General features: G+C 45.8%; 1 protein-coding gene across 2 annotated transcripts; it reads left to right on the forward strand.

Annotated features, from left to right (window-relative positions):
- The first annotated feature begins 3,306 nt into the window (after window positions 1-3,306).
- RAB19 (RAB19, member RAS oncogene family) lies at window positions 3,307-16,922 on the forward strand. Of its 2 annotated transcripts, none has more exons than XM_029232955.1 (4): window positions 3,307-3,567; window positions 5,742-5,954; window positions 7,135-7,318; window positions 15,454-16,922. In XM_029232955.1, the coding sequence occupies exons 1-4, from the start codon at window positions 3,307-3,309 to the stop codon at window positions 15,720-15,722; spliced, it is 927 nt and encodes a 308-aa protein (XP_029088788.1). In that variant the 3' UTR covers window positions 15,723-16,922. The 2 variants fall into 2 exon arrangements, with proteins under 2 accessions (XP_029088788.1, XP_029088786.1); XM_029232953.1 differs by having other exon boundaries at window positions 3,482-3,584.
- The last annotated feature ends 4,883 nt before the right edge of the window (window positions 16,923-21,805 follow it).

Genomic DNA, 21,805 nt, shown 5'->3' on the forward strand with positions numbered 1-21,805 from the left:
GAGGGGAGGGGAGGAGAGGGAGGGGAGGGGAGGGGAGAGAGGGGAGGGGAGGGAGAGGGGAGGAGAAGGGAGGGACAGGGGAGGGGAGGCGGAGGGGGAGTGTTGGCTTGCAGACGCCGCCGGAGGCCTGGGTGGACCCGGCATCTCCGAGGGGGAAGTGGAGGTCGGAGGGACGGACACCAGCCAGGACTGTTAGGAAAGAAGCAGTGCGGTAGAGAGAAGATATAATCTGGGAAAAAATTATGTATATATAAATCTTTTTTTAAAAAAAACCTTTATTCTGCATTTTGTTTTGAGAGAAAGAAACGCGCTGCTTTGCCCATAAGGACAGGGTTATTAGTCTGTCGGTATAATTCACTGTTGTACATCCCACCCCCATCACCCAAACAAATAAATGAGTGTTAAGATCCTAGCAACCTCAAGCAAAAACTGAAGGCCTCCAATAAAGATGTAAAAAAAAAAAAAAAAAACTGAAGGCCTTACAACACACGACTCTGAACAAGGGTCTTTTGCCCTCCTGGGCTCTCTTTCAACTGCTAGAGGGAAAATAAATAAATAAGTCTTTCAACCCAGAAAACCTGTCCACAAAGATAGCAGATTAGAAAACAGTTTTATTATTGAATACGCTTTGAATCAGACTGTGACGCACATCACAGGCAACGCGCTAAGAGGAAGAAAGGAATCTCCCCCTTACATTGCCAGGCAGACACTACCCACTCCAGGCAAGTTCTCAGATAATCACTACTCCTCAAGTGAGAGGACTCTGGACCTTATGTCACAAATATTTCTCCTAACTTTATCATGGTCACTGGGGAGACCACCGGAGTTGGCTTATCCAGAGAACTTCTCACACCTTTAGGACAAACAAACTTTTCACACCTTTAGGACAGGAGATGGTTTTGCAAATTGGAGCAAGGCCCCCACGGAAGTTAGCCTCCCATCCTGCCACAGGAACTGGGAGTTAGGGGCAATAGCTCCCTGGATGTTTGAATTTCAAAAGATGGCTCCCAGGTCCCGGAGGAAACATTCCAGAGTTGTGAGGCCAGCAGAGGTTATTTAGCCATTCTAAATATATACATATATTCGAAAAGGACAGAAATTTTGAAAGAAAAAGGAGGGAGGGGGGTCCTCTTCCCTTATTTTCAACAAGGAGAATTAAGTCTCTTATTTTTAATTTGTATTTGCCTTTACACAATGCAGGGGTAGTTTTGTTTCCAGTTATCAGAGGGTGTGGCTGGGGAAATGTGATATTATGGGGAGCAACCATAAATCAACCAGACCAGGAGTTTCACACTTATTGTAAAAAACAAATTGTGGACAATTATTCAACTTTAAAAGAATGAAATTATGACACATGCTACAACATGGATGAACCCTGAAGACATTAAACTAAGTGAGATAAGCCAGGCACAAAAGGACACTTACTGTATGATTCCACTTGTATGAGGTACGTAGGGTAATCAAATTTATTGAGACAGAAAGTAGAATAATGGCTACCAAGGGCTGGGGGGGAGGGGAAATGGGAGTTATTGTTTAACAGGATATAGAGTTTCAGTTGGAGATGATGAAAAAGTTCTGGAGACGGATGCACAACAATGTTAATATATTTAAGACCACTGGATGATACACTTAAAAATGGTTAAAATGGTAAACTATATATATTGTGAGATATATGTGTGTATATGCACGTATGTATGTGTGTGTGTATATGACCTGCATCACCACCACCCAGGTCAAGAATGCCTTCTTCCCCATAACCCAAGTTCTGCTCTTTGCACTTATAGTCAGCATTGGTGGAGAGGGTCGGGGTAGGGAAAAGCAGCATCTCTCCTTGACGTCCATAACCATTCGAGCATTTTACCATTCGAATTCTACTTGCTCTCCAAGTGCGAAGTCTGAGTCAGCTGGGGTTTTTTGGTTTTGGGGTTTTTTTTTTCTTTATCAGTAATCATTACCAGAAGAAGAAAACATTTTGACACCTAACCTCACTGACACATCTCACGGGTTTTATTTCCTGCCCCTGCCCATACATTTGTCGTGGATCTTGACCTACATTTCATCTTCAAGCCTCATATGCATGACTGTGGCTTTCAGAGCAGTCTGCAGGGCCTTCCCTGGTAGTCCAGTGGTTAGGACTCCACGCTTCCATTGCTGGGGGCACAGGTTCAATCCCTCATAAGGGAACTAAGATCCCACATGCTGAATGTGAACTAGGATCCCACATGCTGCATGGCATGGGCAAAAAAATAAATAAAATAAACATTTTTTAAAAACACAATAAAGCACGGTATGCAGCAGCAGGATTCGGCAGTGTCTTTTGTCTTCTTGCTCTACCTGCCAACATTGGATTTATCCTCCCCAAAAGAGAGGTTCCTGAAAGTGAAGTGTAAATGGAATTTGGGGTAAGATAAATCATCATTTACAGGTTTTCTGGAGAAATGTTCTTGAGTAGTGAATAAACTGTCCTCTATTTCAGTGCTAGGCCTCAACCCACAGTAAGAAATACATCTTACATCACCCCCAGCACACACGTGCCTGTTCACAACTGATCCAAACAGCTCATGCAACAATACCCTTACTCCATGGAATGCATTCTGAATTGGTTTCCTAATCTTTTCTGTAAAAACGCTGGTTACAACCCACTAAATTTGACTTCATGACTCATTAACGGGTCTCAGCCCACAGTTTGAAAACACTACACCAGTTTAATATTTTATCGATCGGGATGTTTCTGTTTTGCATGTTGTGCCTATAGCTTAACTGCCTGCTCAGCACATTCCACAGAGTGGAGCTGATCTGGTCCCCATGCTAGAAGCAGTGACTCTTCCAGACTCTGTGGGGAAAAAATAAAAAGGAAAATTCACCTCAGCTCTATGCTTCTCCTGCCAGCATCAGGGACTGACGAACTCCAGGTCTTCCTAGAAATTAACCTTGGTTCTGGGGTACACTTTGTGGGGGGAAGGAAACACTTTTTTTCAGCTCCTTCTTCCCCTGCAAATTCAAAGTTGTTTTCGTTTTTTAATCTTCTCTTTGGATCACCTCCTTTCTCTCAGTGGCTCCTCAGAAAAGGTTATTCAAGTCCACAAAACAGTTAAATGACTCAAAACCCAGATCTGTATCCTCCTTTAAGTCGCTGTCCTTCAACTAGCCACTCCCACCCCAGCCAAACAAGGGACACCAGGAAAAATTGGGGGTAAGGGCCGCCTAAGAGAATGTGAGCTGAGAGAAAGAACAGGGAGGCTCAGTAGGTGTTGGCTGAGGTAGCAGGCTAGTCCTTTTCATTTTGGGTTTGCTGGATAACATGTGATGCTAAGAAGCCGGAGGAAAGGTGACCTAGTGTGGCCTCACCCCGTGCTTTGTACCCAATGGCAGCTCCTCCGGATGGGGAGGGAGGGGGAGGCGGAGGGAGGGAGGGTTGACACTTTCCTTTCACTTTCTCAGGCCACCAAACCTGACACCTGGGGACAGAACTACAGTTCCCACCACGCCTCGAGACAGGAGGAAGAAGGGGCACGGAGGACCAAAAGGAAAACCAGGAGAAAGAGCAAACATTACCTACTGGCAGAGGTGAGAGAGCCAGACAGGTAAGCAACAGGTGCAGGTTACAGGATGCAGGATGGAGGGTGTTGGAGGGTGGACATCGCTTGTTTCTCCTTGCAGGGCGTGTAGGCGGAGGTGAAGGGGCTTTTGTGGAAACCCTGAGGACTTACTTGGTGTGTGTATGGGGGGGGGGGCATGGAAGTAAGATTTCAGCTCAAATTACAGGGATAAGACACCGGAAGTGGAATGGCTTTCTTTACTTGAAAAGCCCGGGGAAGAGTTGTTTGATTATGTCTCGTGTCTGCTGGATCATTTAGCCATAGTGATTTCAGAGGAGTCCAGGAGAAGTGTAGGATCCTCCGTCTGTTTAAAGCTCGCGGTTTTTATGTACAGATTTTAATTTGTGTGATGATACAGACTTGTCCTTTTCTATGACTTCTGAGAAAGCCAAAAACTAAAACTGGGGGAAATGAAGAAGGGTGTCATAGGCAGGAACAATTTGCAACACATCAAATTTTGTCATCAAATGAAATAAGGTTTCCTGTATTTTTAAGAGACATCTGACGAGGAGACCCAAGACAACCAAAGAACAGCTGAAGGGCCCGGGTATATCTGCCATGAGGGGACATGGGTGCTGCTCCAAATAGGAATCTGCTGCCATGTGGAATGGGAGTCCTGATGTAGCATGAGGGTCCACAGATGGAAACCTCAGGGAGATAGATTTCAACCCCATGTAAGTTAGAGCTGTGCACACAACATACTGAGTTCCTTGTGATCTGAGATGCTGTGGATATTTAAGCAGAGACGCTGACGGTGGGAATAAAGTTTCAGGTGGGTGATTGTGTCGGTCAACACTTCCCGAGGCTAGCTAGTCCTCAAAATCACCTGGGAGTGTGTGCATGTTTTTAAATCTATTTAGCAGACCTAAGATGGGCTCCAGGAATATATAGATATTTAATTATCTTCCCAGGTAATTCTGATAATCAGTTAGTTTGGGAGACACTGTCATGAGAAACTTTCTTTTCCAGCCTATGGTAGAGTATGGCACAAACATTCGAACCACAGGGTTTTTTTGTTGGTTTCGTTTTGTTTTGTTGCACCTCGAGGCTTGTGGGATCTTAGTTCTCCAACCAGGGATTGAAACCGGGCCCTTGACAGTGAAAGCACAGAGTCCTAACCGCTGGACTGCCAGGGAATTCCCCACAGTTTTCATTTTGAATATTCTCAGAATCATAATTTCCAGGACAAGAAAAAGCAGGTGCCAACCAGAAGAAAAGGGCTGTGTGACTCTTCCCGAAACTGGCTTGTCTGTCAGGTCTCATTGATGCTTGCTGCTCGTTGCCTTGCCATTCAGTCTTCCAGTAATTTGTCTTCCTCCCGTGTGACATGGAGATAGGCTGACAGCTAGGCATGTCTCCCACCTGATAACTGGCAGGTAAAACACTCCTGCTGGGCCCCGAGGCATGTGGGATCTTAGTTCCCGGACCAGGGATCAAACCCACCACCCCCTGCAGTGGAAGCGCTGGAAGCATGGAGTCTTAACCCCTGGACTGCCAGGGAAGTCCCAGTCAATGCTGTCATCTGAGAGTGTTGACCGTGTACTGGGCCCAGCAGAGAAGAGCAGTAGAACCTCTTCATTCCAAGGTCACCCCTAAAGTAATGTTAACTCACCTAGGACAGGTGGGGTTTGTGCCGGCAGCTCCCTCTTACCTGACCAGTAATTAACATCCTTCTCCCACGAGGATGGCAGTGCTAGGAAAACAGTGACCTCACTCTGTCTTGTCCTGTGCTGAATCCCAAGTGCCAAGAATAGTTCCCGGCCCCTGGTAGGTGGTCACTAACACAGGGGTCCCCAATCCCCAGGCTGTGGACCAGTACCGGTCCTGTTAGGTACTGGTCCCTATCGCTCCCCATCGCCCCCCCTTGCCCCCCTCCCCCCCCCTCCCCCCCACCACTCCCCATCGCCCCCCATAGCCCCCATCGCCCCCCATAGCCCCCATCGCCCCCCACCGCTCCCCATCGCCCCCCATCGCCCCCCATTGCTCCCCATCGCTCACGTTGCCTCCTGAACCATCCTGGCCCCCCACCCTGTCCGAGGAAAAATTGTCTTCCACGAAACCAGTCCCTGGTGCCGAAAAGGTTGGGGATGGCTGCACTAAAGAGAGACTGAATTCCTTCTTTTCTTCCTTGATCTGTTCTAGGTGGCAAGAGCCATGCAATTCTCCAGCTCAGCCAGGGCAGCGGATGAGAGCTTTGACTATTTGTTCAAGATTATCCTCATCGGGGATTCCAACGTGGGGAAGACGTGTGTGGTGCGGCATTTCACGTCCGGGGTCTACACCGAGGCACAGCAGAGCACCATTGGGGTGGACTTCACTGTGCGTGCCCTGGAGATCAACGGCAAGAAAGTGAAGGTCAGAGGGGGACGGGGTGGGTCTGCCTCTTTTAGCCATGGTTCCTAACCCCGAAACACATGCCTGAGGAGTGAAAGATTTAAATATAAAATATGAGATCATTAAAATACCAGGAAAAAAAAACCCATGGGAGTATTTATTTTTATCATTGAGGAATAGAGAAATCAGGCTTTAAAGTAAGACAAGAACCCAGAAGCCATAAGGGAAAATATTGCTCCATCTAACTATTTAAAGGTCAAAGTAATACTCTTCTATATGATCATATAAAGGTCAAATTTCTACATACTCAAAAATACCATAAACAAAGTCAAAGATGAGTGACAAACTGGAAAGAAACATTTGCAAATATGGAACTGACAGAGAGCTAATTTCTCTGATGTGAAAAGAGCTCTGATAAATATCGAAGAAAAGACCAACAACCAAATACAAAAAGTAGGCACTTCACAGATTAGACAAAACAGCTACTTCACAGATGTTATATGAACTGGCTCATACATTTATGTGAAAAAGTAAAAGTGCCCATTGTTACTCATAATTAATGAAATGAAATTAAAATAAGTGAGATATTATCATTTACCCATTTGACCAAAAAAGATCAAAAAGTGTTGGTGAAAATGTAATAAATGGATTTTGTGTGGGATCCTTATTAAACAAACACAATAGTAAAAAGACATTTTGAGGCTTCCCTGGTGGCGCAGTGGTTGAGAGTCCGCCTGCCGATGCAGGGGACACGGGTTCGTGCCCCGGTCCGGGAAGATCCCACCTGCCGCGGAGCAGCTGGGCCCGTGAGCCATGGCCGCTGAGCCTGCACATCCGGAGCCTGTGCTCTGCAATGGGAGAGGCCACAACAGTGAGAGGCCTGCGTACCGCAAAAAAAAAAAAAAAAGATAAAACATCTGGATGAAGGGATGAGTGTGGTAGGAAGGCAAAAGAACACCAGACCTTAGGACACTGGATCCGCCTCTCCCACTGAAGGGCACCTTAGGTGATGGCCCCCAACCTGAAAACCTTGGGGATTTTACCCTGGGGAGCACCTGAAAAAAGACAGATTCCCGGGTCCCACCCCAGACCTCCTGAATTTGGATCTCTAGGAGTGAGACCCAGGGAACGACTTAGGCGAGCAAGTTCCCATCAGGGGTGGGAACTCCTGATGCGGAACCCCTTTCCTGCCCTTCTCCAGATGCAGGTGTGGGACACTGCAGGCCAGGAGCGCTTCCGGACCATCACCCAAAGCTACTATCGCAGTGCCCACGCGGCCATCATTGCCTACGACCTCACCCGGCGGTCCACGTTCGAGTCTGTTCCTCACTGGATTCACGAGATAGAGAAATACGGGGCGGCAAACTTGGTCATCATGCTGATTGGTAGGTCGATTTCAAAGTGCTTCGCTTTCCTTGACTGCCCGCCGCCCCCCATGCTCAGCTTTTTCTGTGTTTCCAGTGGCAGTGGAACAGGAAGCCGTAAAAGTGCACGTGGTGGATGGGACCTCAGAAAACATCTGGGCCAGAAATTCCCATCAGGTTCACTTGAGCATGAGAGTGGGGTGGTTTGAATTTGTTAAGAATACAGATTCCAGGGCCCCACCCTAGAGTTTCTCACTGCAAAAACCTGAGATGGGGCCAGACATCTAGATGAAGGTACACCCTGGCTGATTTGACACACGTCTGTACAGACTACACAGGAAGTATTCTGTAGTCTGAGCTTCACAGCGTCAGATGGCTCTTAGTCCCCGGAAGAGCCGCTCAGATGACTATGACTGACAACACTCTTGAATGACTTATCACACCTGCTAAGATGCTAAGCAAATCTGAACAAGCCAACATCAAAATTAACCGCAACTTCAACTATACAAAGTGAACCCACAGCTTGAAATACGTGCTGTCACATTGTGCATTCAGAAACGGGTAACGTGCTGTCGCTTCCCTATAGTATTAGCTTTGCAAGCAGTGCCCCTCCTAAGGACACTAATGTTTACCAAGTGGCTGCTTGATTTTGGCAAGTTGGTTTAGGTTCTTGCTACTCAAAGCGTGGTCCACGGACCAGCAGCATCAGCATCACTGGGGTTTTTGGTTTTAGGTTTCCTTTTCTTTTTTTTTGTATTAAGACTTATTTTTTCAGAGCAGTTTTTAAGGTTCTCAGCAAAATTGGGAAGGTACGGAGATTTCCCATATGCCCCTTGTACTCACACATGCATAGCCTCTCCCATATCAACATCTCCTACCAATGTGGCACATTTGTTACAAAGGATGAACCTACATTGACACATCATAGTCATCTGAACTTCATAGTTTACATTATGGCTCATTCTTGGTGTTGTACTTTCTATGGGTTTGGACAAATGTCTAATGACAAGTATCCACCATGATGATACCATAGAAAGTATTTTCACTGCCCTAAAAATCCACAGAATCAGCACCACTTTGGGGTTTGTTAAAAGTGCCCCATCTCAGGCCCCATTCCAGACCTACTGAATCTGAATCTTCGTTTTAACAGGATCCTAGAGAGATTCATATGCAAATTAAAGTTTGCAGAGCACAGGTCTAGAGAGCTGCTGTGGGACTGAGCACTAAACATAGCATGTTTAGTGGATTATTTATCCATGCACAGGCATATCCTAGCTGTGTGGTAAGTTACCTTCTGAGCCTTGGTTTCCTCATCTATAATATGCAATCAGTATTCACTAGGGTTGTTGTAAAGGTGTGATGAGATAATGTGTATACATCGCTTGACAGTGCCTGACACATAGTAGGTGCTTCATAACGGGTGTGGGGTTTGTTTCTAGAAGGTTCGTTTGTTTGAGGGAACAAACTCCTCTGTGTTCCTTAAACAATGGGGTGGGGTGCTTATGGTGAGGGTGCAAGTCCCTGGGACCTAGGAAAACCCAGCCCAGCATTCAAGCCCAGCAGAGTGGGAGACACAGTGGAGCCAGGCCACCCATCGCAAGCAGGAAGTTGGGGACCCTCCTCTCAGGGCTGGGCTCTGTGTACCAGCCTCCTCCACCATTGTGTATCTACGTCTTCTCTCAGAGCTGCTCCTTACATTCAGGATACTGTGGGCCTGCAGCACTCTCCCTCCGAACCATCCCTCCTGGGTTCCTCAAAGCATCATCCCCAGCCTGCTCCGGCCACAAAATCCCTCATTCTCTCATACCCTCTAGCTCACATTCTTCAGAAAGGAAATCCCATTGCCCCATTCCTTTTTCTTTTAATACTTAATTTTTTAAAAATATTTGTTTATTTATGTATTCGGCTGCACCGGGTCTTAGTTGCAGCACACAGGGTCTTTTAGTTGCGGCACGCACGCAGGATCTAGTTCCCTGACCAGGTATCCAACCCAGGCCCCCTGCATTGGGAGCGCGGAGTCTTAACCACTGGACCATCAGAGAAGTCCCGCCCCATTCCTCTTTCTCATGGCAAAGCCTGGCCCAGGCTGCTGGCCAACCTCACGGTGGCGGGCAGGCCTGGTGTAAGGTACCCGGCCTGGACCAAGCAGCTGGGCCCCGAGGGGGGAGGCAGTGACAGGAAGCATAGCTGGGCTGCAGACGGTCCACAGAAGAGGTCACTCGCACACATCGTTGGCACATCTAGCCCATTTATTATTACTATTGTGATTCCAAAAAGGACTTGTTATTCTAGAACCATGTTCTCCCTGTCTTTGCTGTTTTAAGTCACAGTCTAGCCCCTATCATATGCATGGCCTTGAAGAGAATGCTGCTTTGTAACTCATTCTGATTCTTGTAACTTAAGAATCAGTCATTCCAAGAGCCTAGACGGGGCTCGTTCCTTCGTGCTGCATCAGATCAAAAGCTCCCTATCCACAGCCAGCTGCCAAAGAAAATGCGCCTCAAACTTAGCCCCTTTTTTCAGAGGGGCTGTGTCTTTTCCCTCATGGCAGAAAACAGGACAGATTAGTGAGACTGGGAAGCGTCTTCCACATGGAGGGCAACTTGTCTTTTTGGAGAAGTGTGAGCTGCCTCCTCTCTCTTGTTACTTCTCAGCCAAAGGTCCCCTCTGGGACCAGAAACATTTTTTATTTGACTTCAGATATAAAGAACACTTCTTCAAAAGGCAGAGTTCAGGGCTTCCCTGGTGGCGCAGTGGTTAAGAATCTGCCTGCCAATGCAGGGGACACGGGTTTGAGCCCTGGTCCGGGAAGATCCCACATGCTGCGGAGCAACTAAGCCCATGAGCCAGAACTACTGAGCCTGCACTCTAGAGCCCACGAGCCGCAACTACTGAGTCCACGTGCCACAACTACTGAAGCCCGCGCGCCTAGAGCCCGTGCTCTGCAACGAAGAGTAGCCCCCGCTCACTGCAACTAGAGAAAGCCCGCATGCAGCAATGAAGACCCAATGCAGCCACAAATAAATAAATAAATTTATTTTTAAAAAAAGAAAAAGGCAGAGTTCAGAGTTATAAAAATAAACACTGACCCCCAACAGAGCCATATTTCTTCCTCAATAACCACTTCTTCGAAGCACCGAGGAGGACACTGGCCAAGGTTTCTGACACCCTTCACAACAGCTGCTCCTGAAGTGTGATGACCAGGAGGGGTGACAAGATCTGACGACAGGTGACATTTACTAAACTCCACTCTGAGTCTGCCCCTGGGTCCCTTCACTTAATCCTCACAGCCATCCTGAGAAGCAGAGACGACCATCCTCGTCTCCCAGCTGAGGAAACCGAGGCCTCTGGAGGTTAAGTATCCTGCCAAGGAGCTCAGCCGAGTCACCTACTGACAGGTGAGGCCGGATTTGAATCAGAGCCCCGGGTGGTTCAGTTCCTGTCCAACCACTTTCCAGTAGCTGGTCAGTCCGACAGTCGCCCCCTGAAGCTCTGGTTGAGGCAATGTCTCGTCCACTCCAGTGCCTGGACTTTGCAGTCAGACAGATTTGGGTTCAAATCTCCCTCTCTGTCCTTCCACTTTCCCCTGTTATATTTAAAGGTCCACAATCTCTCAGCAAAAGCTCTTAGAACCCGGATTCCCTGGTTCTACATCCTCACCAGCACTTGCTATTATCAGATCTTTTCTACATCCTCACCAGCACTTGCTATTATCAGATCTTTTCATTTCTTCCATCCTGATAAGTGTGTCGTGATATCACTCGCATTTTTTTATTTGCAGGTCCCTGTTCACTGTTGAGGTCAAGCACTTTTTCATCCACTTGTTAGCTATTTGGACATTCTCTTTTCAATTCTCATGCCCATTTTTCTACCTGTTGTTTGTCTTTTTCTTATTGATCCCTACAAGTACCTTATGTTTCCTGGAAATAATCTATGTTGGTTCGGGTCTTCCAGGAAGATGTCAGGACAGGATCCGATAGACATGCAAGAGATTTATTGGGAGAAATGGCTGTGAGGAGTAAAGAGGAAGGCCCAGAAGGAGGCAGGGAGAGTCTTCTATGTCATGCAGACCTGCCCCTGGGAAGGAGAGAAGGGAGGAAGGAGGATGGTGTCCAAGAAAGGTTCGTTCAGCCCTGAACCAAAGCTGCCTGATAGAGGAGTGGAACCCTGGTCTGCAGGAGGGGCCTGCGTCAGTGCCTCCCTGTGCTGGGGCCTCTGCACCAGCTGGCGGAGGACAGTGGGGTAGCAGCAGGGCTGGGGTCACCTACGCTCCCTGAAGTCAGTTCTCTTGAACAGCTCTGAGCCCTTTGTCAATCGCATGTGTTGCAAATACATCTTTCACCTTTATTTATTTATTTTAAATTTTATTTATTTTTTTTAATGTTTTGGCCGCGCCATGCGGCATGTGGGATCTTAGTTCCCTGACCAGGAATCGAACCCATGCTCCCTGCATTGGAAGCTTGGAGTCTTAACCACTGGACCACCAGGGAAGTCCCTCATCTTTCACTTTTTTACTCTCAGAGTTCCTCTTCACTCTCCTGATGGTGTATTTTGATGAACAGACATTTTTAATTTTAATATATTTCAATCCATCAAACTTTTCCTTAATGATTATTGCTTCCTGTATCCTATGTAGGAAAATTTACCCTAATTGAAATCATTAACATAGCCTTACATTATCTTTTGAAGCTTGCTTGCTGTATGTTTTTTGTTTCTTTAACATCTTTATTGGAGTATAATTGCTTTACAATGGTGTGTTAGTTTCTGCTGTATAACAAAGTGAATCAGCTATACGTATACATATATCCCCATATCTCCTCCCTCTTGCGTCTCCCTCCCACCCTCCCTTGCTTGCTGGATTTGTTTGTTTATAATTTATTATGACTTTTACATTTAAATCTGCAATCTACCCAGCATTGATTATGGTGTACAGTGAGAGGTCTGGGCCAAAACTTGTAACTATTCATGTAAAGATCCAATTGCCTCCGTACTATTGACTAAAAAGGCAATCTTGTCCACTGCTCTGTGGCACCATCTTTCTGTGAAGGGTACATATATTCGTGAGTTTGTTTCTGAGCTTTTTATTCTATTCTACTGGTCTATTTCATGCATTCTTTTGGAGGGCAAAAATATTTTAGATATTACAGTGGTTTGTGGCCTCCAAAGGGCCAGATATACAGTGTATCTGTAGGGTCTGTACACAAATTTTGTAAGGTCTGTACACAAATGTTCACTGAAGCACTATTCATAATAATAAAAAACTAGAATCAACTCAGTTTCCTTCATATGGGTGGGCAGTTAAACAAACTGTGGTACATCCATACCATGGAACATGACTCAGCAATAAAAAAGAAACTACTACTGGGGGCTTCCCTGGTGGCGCAGTGGTTGAGAGTCCGCCTGCCGATGCAGGGGATACGGGTTTGTGCCCCGGTCCGGAAGGTTCCCACATGCCGCGGAGCGGCTGGGCCCGTGAGCCATGGCCGCTCAGCCTGCGCGTCCAGAGCCTGTTGCTCTGCAACAGGAGAGGCTGCAGCAGTGAGAGGCCCGCGTACCGCAAAAAAAAAAAAAAAGAAACTACTGATACATACATCACTCTGATGGATCTCAAGAGAATTATGCTGAGAAAAGCCAATCTCCAAAGGCTACCTACTGTATGATTCTTTTTTTAAAAAATAAATTTATTTATTTTTTATTTATTTATTTTTGCTGCGTTGGGTCTTCGTAGCTGCGCATGGGCTTTCTCTAGTTGCAGGGAGCTAGGGCTACTCTTCATTGCGGTTCATGGGCCTCTCATTGTGGTTGCTTCTCTTGTTGCGGAGCACAGACTCTAGAGCACAGGCTCAGTAGTTGTGGCGCACAGGCTTAGTTGTTCCACGGCATGTGGGATCTTCCTGGACCAGGGCTTGAACCCGTGTCCCCTGCATTGGCAGGTGGATTCTTAACCACTGCGCTACCAGGGAAGCCCCTACATAACATCCTGGAAATGACAAAATTATACAGATGGAGAACAGATTAGTTACCAGGGGTCAGGGATTAGAGCTGGTGGGAGGTTGTAAAGGGTAGCACAGCGAGCACTTTGTGGTGATGGAACTGTTCTGTATCTTGACTGCACTGGTAGGTGTAGGAATCTACACATGTGATCAAATTGCACAAATACATACGCGCACACACACACACACACATACACACAAAGGAATGTGTGTATAATTTGTGAAATCTGAATAAGCTTTGCGGGTTGTATTAGTGTCAGTTTCCTGGTTTTGATATTGTACTGTAGTTGTGCAAGAGGTTACCATTGGGGGAAACTGGGAAAAGAGTACACTGGACCTCCCTGAATATATATATATATATATATATATATATGTAGTGTGTATGTGTGCGTGTGTGTGTGTGCAATTTCCTGTGAATCTAGATTTTTTTTCCAAATAGGAAATTTTACTGTTTTTCAGAGGCGAAGGGGTAATTAGGGGGAAAAAAGATCGAAAAAGACCCTCTATGAGGACAATAAAGAAACACTGGTCTAGCCCATCTTAATTGCTGTAGCTTTGTAATAAACCTTGATGTCTAGTGAAACAAACCTGGTGAGAAAGTAATTTCGCCTTTAGATTCCTGCCTCCGAGAGATCAAAGTCCAGTGATTAGACGAATGTAGGATTGAGGAGGAGGAAAAGAAATGCGGTACTTCTCTTACAGTAAATCCTGGGCTGTGCTGGCAAAATCCCTCATCGAGCTTTCTGGGGGAATTGCAAATGTTCTGTGTCCTGAGGGGGATGGCGGTTATGGGACATAGACATTTGCCAAAACTCATTGACCTGTCTGCTGCAAGTCTGTGCAATTTTTTTTTTTTTTTTTTTTTTTTTTTGCTGTACGCGGGCCTCTCACTGCTGTGGCCTCTCCCGTTGAGGAGCACAGGCTCCGGACATGCAGGCTCAGTGGCCATGGCTCACGGGCCCAGCTGCTCCGTGGCATGTGGGATCTTCCCGGACCAGGGCATGAACCCGTGTCCCCTGCATCGGCAGGCGGACTCTCAACCACTGCACCACCAGGGAAGCCCAAGTCTGTGCATTTTATTGCCTGTAAATTATAGCTCTGTCCTTCACTATTCACTCCACGCCTTCAATCCAACAAATCTCATCACAGTCTCCTCAGTGAGACCAGGCCCCATCTCTACAGTCACTTGGGAAAAAAAAGAGTGAAAAGAGGAAAAAGATGTGAAGCAAGTAGAGAGAAGACAGAGAGGGTCACCGGCCCAGCCTTCACCTTGTCACACTTGGCAGGAATGATGGTCCCCAAATACAGGGGCTCCACCTGTCCTGGGCAATAAAACACACACCTCCAGCCCATTCCTAGCAGCTCTTAATGCTCTTACAGGACAGTGAATTAAGACAGCAGCTCCATGAATACTCTGAGTCGAAAAGATACGTGCACCCCAATGTTCATAGCAGCACTATTTACAATAACCAAAACATGGAAGCAATCTAAGTGTCCATCAACAGATGAATGCATAAAGAAGATGCGGCACATATATACGATGGAATTTTACTCAGCCATAAAAATGAATGAAATAATGCCATTTGCAGCAACATGGATGGACCTAGAGATTGTACTGAATAAAGTAAGTCAGACAAAGACAAACATCATATGATATCACTTATACGTGGAATCTAAAAAAATGATACAAATGAACTTATTTACAAAACAGAGCCAGACTCACAGACGTAGAAAACAAACTTATGGTTACCAAAGGAGAATGGTGGGGGAGGGATAAATTAAGAGTTTAGGATGAACAGATACACACTACTAAATATAAAATAGACAACCAACAAGGACCTACTGTACAGCACAGGGAACTATATTCAATATCTTGTAATAAAGTATAATGGAAAAAATCTGAAATTTTATATATATATATATATGAATCACTTTGCTGTATACCAGAAACTAACACAACATTGTAAATCAACTGTACTTCAATTAAAAAAAAAAAAAGATAGTGGCTCTGTTTCCATTCATCGTTGGGTTCATTTTCAGTAACTATTTGTGAACAAATGCATGTGCGCATATTGCTAAACTAAAATGTTCTTTTTGAAGTTCACCTTCTAAAAAACCAGATTAAGTTACTCATCGGAATATTTGCTTCTCTCTCACTCCCAGGGAACAAATGTGACATGTGGGAAAAACGGCACGTCCTGTTTGAGGACGCCTGCACACTGGCTGAGAAATACGGCCTCCTGGCTGTCTTGGAGACGTCTGCCAAGGAGTCCAAGAACATCGATGAGGTCTTCGTGCTGATGGCCAGGGAGTTGATGGCACGCCACAGCCTGCCCTTGTACGGGGAGGGCACCCTGGGCAGCCTCCACCTGGATTCCAGTCCTGTCCTCACGGCCCCGGGGCCGAGGGAGAAGAGCCAGTGCACTTGTTGAGTATGTTCCCCGGGCCGGTGGCACCCAGCAGAGGCCACCTCCGAAGCCAAGGGCAGCGGACGGCCTCGTGTCTGCGGAGTAGACCTCGGACCCCAGTGCGGACTTGCGGCTGGTCCTACTCCTTCCTGCCTGGTGGGGGGGCACCCTTTTGCCTCAGTTCACACCAGAGGGGGAAACCCTGACTCTGAGGATGGAGGACACCACTGTTTTTCTTGACTTTTCCTAGGACTCAAGGCCCAGCAGTAGGAGGACAAGATTTGTTCCTTTTCATTTTTCCCTTTTCTATCTCCCCAACCCTTCAGCTGTTTTCTACTGAACTCTGCCTCTCACTTGAAGAAGAGGGTAGTGAAGGAAAGAAGAAAAGAGAAGTAGAAGTAGGAAAAAAGACAGGGGAGAAGATGTCTGGAACATTGCAGAGTGGTTGAAAACAGTGTGGGCGTGGGAAGATGGGGAAAAAGCCTGCAATGATGAACCAGATGCTGTTAACTTCTGCTTCCTGACATTCACACCTCGGGTCTTAGTTTGCGGGGCAAAGCTTTTTGACCTAAAGACCATAAATACGGTCTTGCCAAATGGTCAGGAGCCATGTGATGGAGAGAGAATTAGATTTCACTTTATCCGAGTTGGGTGGATTGGACCACCCTCCTAGGATGAGGGAGATGCCTACAATTTCTTTCCAAAACACCCAATCATCTGGTGGATCAGAAGTCATTTCTGAATTGAAATTAAATTGGCTCATAGACAAATATCAAACCAGTACTGACCTTGCTGTATGGCCGGGGCGTGCTGTGTACCCTCTGGAAGCTGTGAGTCATAACCCTTGTGTCTGCAAAGCTCCCTGATGGTTGCTGCTGAGGGTGTCTTACAATCCTAATAAGAACTGCAAGTGTTGGTCCGGCCACAACATCAGCTCTGAAAGAGGAAATGTCTGTCCGGGGCGTACCCAGGGTGCAGGTGGGTCCCCCCCAGGCATTTCTAGCTGCAGCACTGTTAACTGCAGGCTGAGACCAGCGCAAAACAAATAGCCACCAGCCACGCGTGACTGAGTACTTGAAACTGGCTAATTTGAATTTGATGAGCTCTGAATGTAAAATACATACCAGAATTTGAAGACGTATTATGAAAAATAAAATGTAAAGTATCTTCCTAATAATTTTTATATTGATTATATGTTAAAATGATATTTTAGATTAATATTATTCCAGGTTAATAAAATATATATTAACATTTCAGCTGTTTCTTTTTACTTTTTTTTAATGTGGCAACTAGAAAATCTTAAATTATGTGTGTGGCTCACACCATATGCCCATTGGACAGTACAATAGAGCAATGCTTCTGTAGTGGAATTCCCCAACCACACCTAGGACAGGGGCCAGGGGATGCTTGTCTAGGATTCCTGACACCCATGGCTGACTGACTGAATCTTTCCAGAAACCCACACTTCACCAAGCTTGCCAGGTGATTCTCCCCACACTAAACCTTGAGAACTACTACCATACAGAGGTTAGGTGAGGATGGGAGTGTAACCACAGAGAATAAATTACATTTAATTCACAGCAATATATATTCATTTTTGAAGCGAACAACTTACCTTTTGGAAACATGAGGGAAATCTATTACAAGCCAGAAATAATAAATGCATCAAAGCAGATTAACCTTTTTTCACATACATATTCTTGTTCTAAAGAAAGGGTTATGTGAAGCAGGAGTTCACAAGGCAGATCAGGAATACACCTGTACCAAGTCACTGGGCAATTTTCAGAGGAGGCAGTGAGCAGACACTCATTAAGAAGGGGAAGGAAAGGAAGGGACTTCCCTGGTGGCGCAGTGGGTAAGACTCTGCGCTCCCAGTGCAGCGGGCCTTAGTTCGATCCCTGGTCAGGGAACTAGATACCACATGCGTGCTGCAACTAAGAGTTCACATGCCACAACTAAGGAGCCTGGGAGCCACAACTAAGGAGACGGCCTGCTGCAACTAAGACCCGGTGCAACCAAATAAATAAATAAATATTAAAAAAAAGAAGAAGAAGAAGAAGGGGAAAGAAAACTGACTGGATCAGGGGAAAGTGTGCAGACAAGAGGCTGAGCAGGATATGAGATTAATGGTTCACACCAATGCTCCTCCATTTATCTGCACATCAGTCTCAACCAATACTCTAAAACCTCATCAGCTTCTAGGATGATGCCCTCTGCGGGTTATCTGGAATTAAAATATTCCTACCAACAGGTTACACACGTGAGAACAAGGTCACCTGAACACCAGCAACCTATAATTAACCAGCGTGGGCTCCTGTTGAAATGATGGTGCTGGGACAGAAGCACTGGAAAGGGCAAGCGGAGTGGAGCAGCTTCCCTGGGTGAGGGCGCACAAATGTCTGCTCTGAAAAGAGGCACAGGCTCTTCTGAAGCTCAGAGCAGGCTTGTACCACACTGCGAAGCTCACTCAAGCAGGCACTGCTTTAGAGCCATGGTCCAGGAAGACTCTGTGGTAACTAAAGCTCGCACTTTTCTCACATCCTCAAAACTGTACAGTTGTTAACAAGGGAATTATATGAAATTCAGTTCCAAAAGGGACATTTTGGAAGAAAAAAAGATTATAGATGTACAAAACAGATAACTAATGAGAACCTACTGTAGAGCACAGGGAACTCTACTCAGTGCTCTGTGGTGACCTAAATGGGAAGGAAATCCAAAAAAGAGGCGATATATGTATACGTATAGCTGATTCACTTTGCTGTACAGCAGAAACTAACACAACATTGTAAAGCAACTATACTCCAATAAAAATTAATAAAAAAAGATTATGAATGTCTCTATTTCGTCTGCCAGTGTCAAGTACACCTCCATGTATGAGAAAAGCTTTCAGTTAATATTTCATTGTTCATAGATTATTCCTGAATCTCTTCCCCACTCTATTACTGAAAAGGTCTATTAGTAGTAACAGTAATAGTACTACTACGGTAATAATAATGGCAAACACATAAGGCAATTACTATGTGCCTGGCACTGTACCAGGCTTTTTTTTTTTTTTTTTTGACCACGTGGTTTGCGGTATCTTAGTTCCCTGACCAGGGAAGGAACCCGGGCCCCCTGCAGTGGAAGTGCGGAGTCCTAACCACTGGACCACTAGGGAATTCCCCAAGCATTTTATTTACACTAACTCAGTGCATCCTGTCAACTATTTTTGAAGTAGGTACTATTTGTAACTCCTATTTTAAAAATGAGGCTATGATTGTGTCCCTCATCGGATGAATGGATAAAGAAGATGTGGCACATATATACAATGGAATATTACTCAGCCATAAAAAGAAATGAAATTGAGCTATTTGTAATGAGGTGGATAGACCTAGAGTCTGTCATACAGAGTGAAGTAAGTCAGAAAGAGAAAGACAAATACCATATGCTAACACATATATATGGAATTTAAGAAAAAAAAATGTCATTAAGAACCTAGGGGTAAGACAGGAATAAAGACACAGACCTACTAGAGAATGGACTTGAGGATATGGGGAGGGGGAAGGGTGAGCTGTGACAAAGCGAGAGAGGCATGGACATATACACTACCAAACGTAAGGTAGATAGCTAGTGGGAAGCAGCCGCAGAGCACAGGGAGATCAGCTCTGTGCTTTGTGACCGCCTGGAGGGGTGGGATAGGGAGGGTGGGAGGGAGGGAGATGCAAGAGGGAAGAGATATGGGAACATATGTATATGTATAACTGATTCACTTTGTTATAGAGCAGAAACTAACACACCATTGTAGAACAATTATACTCTAATAAAGAAAAAAAAAAGGAATAAATAAATAAATAAAAACGAGGCTCTGAGACACAGAGAGATTAAGGTCACACAGCTAGTAAGTGGCAGAGCCAGGATGCAAACCCAAATCACCTGGCTCCAGAGCCCACTCTTAACAATTATGCTACACTCTCTCTCAGATAATGAGCAGTATTGGATTTGGGCTCCATCATGTTAACTCCTCATCAATCTCTACACACACAAAAATACACTCACCGCAAGATAAACTCACAAACATACATTTCAATATCCTTCAAAGTAAAGTCGTGCAGCTCCCTCTATAAAAGAAGCTGAAGGGGGACTCCCCTGGTGGCACAATGGTTAAGAATCCGCCTGCCAATGCAGGGAACACAGGTTCATGCCCTGGTCTGGGAAAATCCCACATGCTGCGGAGCAGCTAAGCCCGTGCGCCACAACTACGGAGCCCGCGTTGCCACAACTACTGAAGCCCACGTGCCTAGAGCACAAGAGAAGCCACCGCAGTGAGAAGCCTGCACACCACAGCACAGTAGATCCTGCTTGCCGCAGCTACAGAAAGCCTGCACACAGCAAGGAAGACCCAACGCAGCCAAAATAAACAAATAAATAAATTTATATAAAAAAATAAAAAGCTGAAGGGGCGAGGAGGCAGTGGGGAAGGGGCAGGGTAGAGAAAGGGTAGCAGGTTGGGTGGATTGCGCGAGTCCTGTTTAACTCTGGGGGAATTACGGAGGAGCTGTGCCTGAAATACACCCGGCCCAGGCTGAATGCTCTGCCTTTTGAACAGGGATGATGTAGAAACTCCAGTTCCATCATATGTAAGGTGACTTGGCTGATCCAGGGCAAACCAGGCTGGCTTCCACCAGCCATTACGACCTAAGGCTTAGATTGAAAGGATGGGGAAGGACTCGGCCAGCGGTACACATCGCAGCTCCCCGCAGGTCGCTTGTAAACCTCCAGATGATTGAGAAGAGGTTCTGGGGATTCATATCACCAAAGGCAATAACAGTGCCTGCTTAATTTTTTTTTATTTTCAATAATATCAGTATAATCTGTTCAAGAGCCTGTGATCAATTATTGAATGAACATGTGTAGATTTTACAATTCACAAACGATTCACTAGTTGGTTTACCACCAGCAGAAGGGGAGCTGCTAAAGTGTTTTTGACATCCTACAGTTTCTTTTGTGTTTATTCTTAACCATATATTGTTTAATTTATACCTCAAAATAATTGCCAAAGACTGGAATGCCAGGAATGCCGAAATTAAAGTACAAGTTAATAAATAGTACAGAATAGGTGGTAATTCTGCAAAATCAACCAAAGTTTGCTCTTCACCTGAATAGAAGTTTCCTTTACCTATCATTTAGACTTGCATTTACTTATTCTTACATAGTGTATCAAGATGTCTCTAGAACTTGAAAAACCAACATTTAAAAGAGATCGTAGGGACTTCCCTGGCGGCACAGTGGTTGAGAATCCGCCTGCCAATGCAGGGGACACGGGTTCGAGCCCTGGTCCAGGAAGATCCCACATGCCCTGGAGCACCTAAGCCCGTGCACAACTACTGAAGCCCGCGTGCCTAGAGCCCGTGCTCTGCAACGAGAAGCCACCGCAACGAGAAGCCTGCGCACCACAATCAAGAGTAGCCCCCGCTCGCCACAACTAGAGAAAGCCCGTGCGCAGCAACGAAGACCTAACGCAGCCAAAAATAAATAAATAAATTAATAAAAGAGATCATACAGTGATAATTATATTCAATCAGTTTTTCATTTTGGGGCAATAAAAATTATCCACACATGATGTGTTAATTTTTAGAAAGTCACTTACGAATAGCAGCCTGAAACCTCATCTAATTTAGAAATGAAATTTCAATTACAAAAATAAAATTTATGGGCTTCCCTGGTGGCACAGTGGTTGAGAGTCCGCCTGCCGATGCAGGGCACACGGGTTCGTGCCCCGGTCCGGGAGGATCCCACATGCCGCAGAGAGGCTGCGCCCGTGAGCCATGGCCGCTGAGCCTGCGCTCCGCAACGGGAGAGGCCCGCGTGCTGCAAAAAAAAAAAAAAAAAGCTCTCACAATGAGGGACTTCCCTGGCAGTCCAGTGGTTAGGACTCTGGGCTCTCACTGCCGAGGGCCTGGGTTCAATCCCTGGTCAGGGAAGGTCAGGGAACTGCTGCATGGAGAGGCCAAAAAAAAAGAGCTCTCACAATGAGAAAGTAGGAGAGAATTAGTTGATGGCTGGAAACGAGCAAAGGTTTTTTAAATATTGGGAAGACTACTTCTAGGTATTTAGATTCAGGAATTCTT

This window comes from Monodon monoceros, unplaced genomic scaffold, assembly GCF_005190385.1.
Source record: "Monodon monoceros isolate NGI ecotype Baffin Bay Population unplaced genomic scaffold, NGI_Narwhal_1 Super_Scaffold_2, whole genome shotgun sequence".
NCBI lineage: Eukaryota > Metazoa > Chordata > Mammalia > Artiodactyla > Monodontidae > Monodon > Monodon monoceros.

What these genes read in the sequence shown, in the direction of transcription:
- RAB19 (XM_029232955.1), top strand. Translation starts at nt 3,307, where the DNA reads ATGCTAAGAAGCCGGAGGAAAGGTGACCTAGTGTGGCCTCACCCCGTG. An exon ending in AACATTACCTACTGGCAGAG is followed by an intron (nt 3,568 to 5,741) that starts GTGAGAGAGCCA and finishes GATCTGTTCTAG; the next exon opens with GTGGCAAGAGCCATGCAATT. An exon ending in CTTGGTCATCATGCTGATTG is followed by an intron (nt 7,319 to 15,453) that starts GTAGGTCGATTT and finishes TCTCACTCCCAG; the next exon opens with GGAACAAATGTGACATGTGG.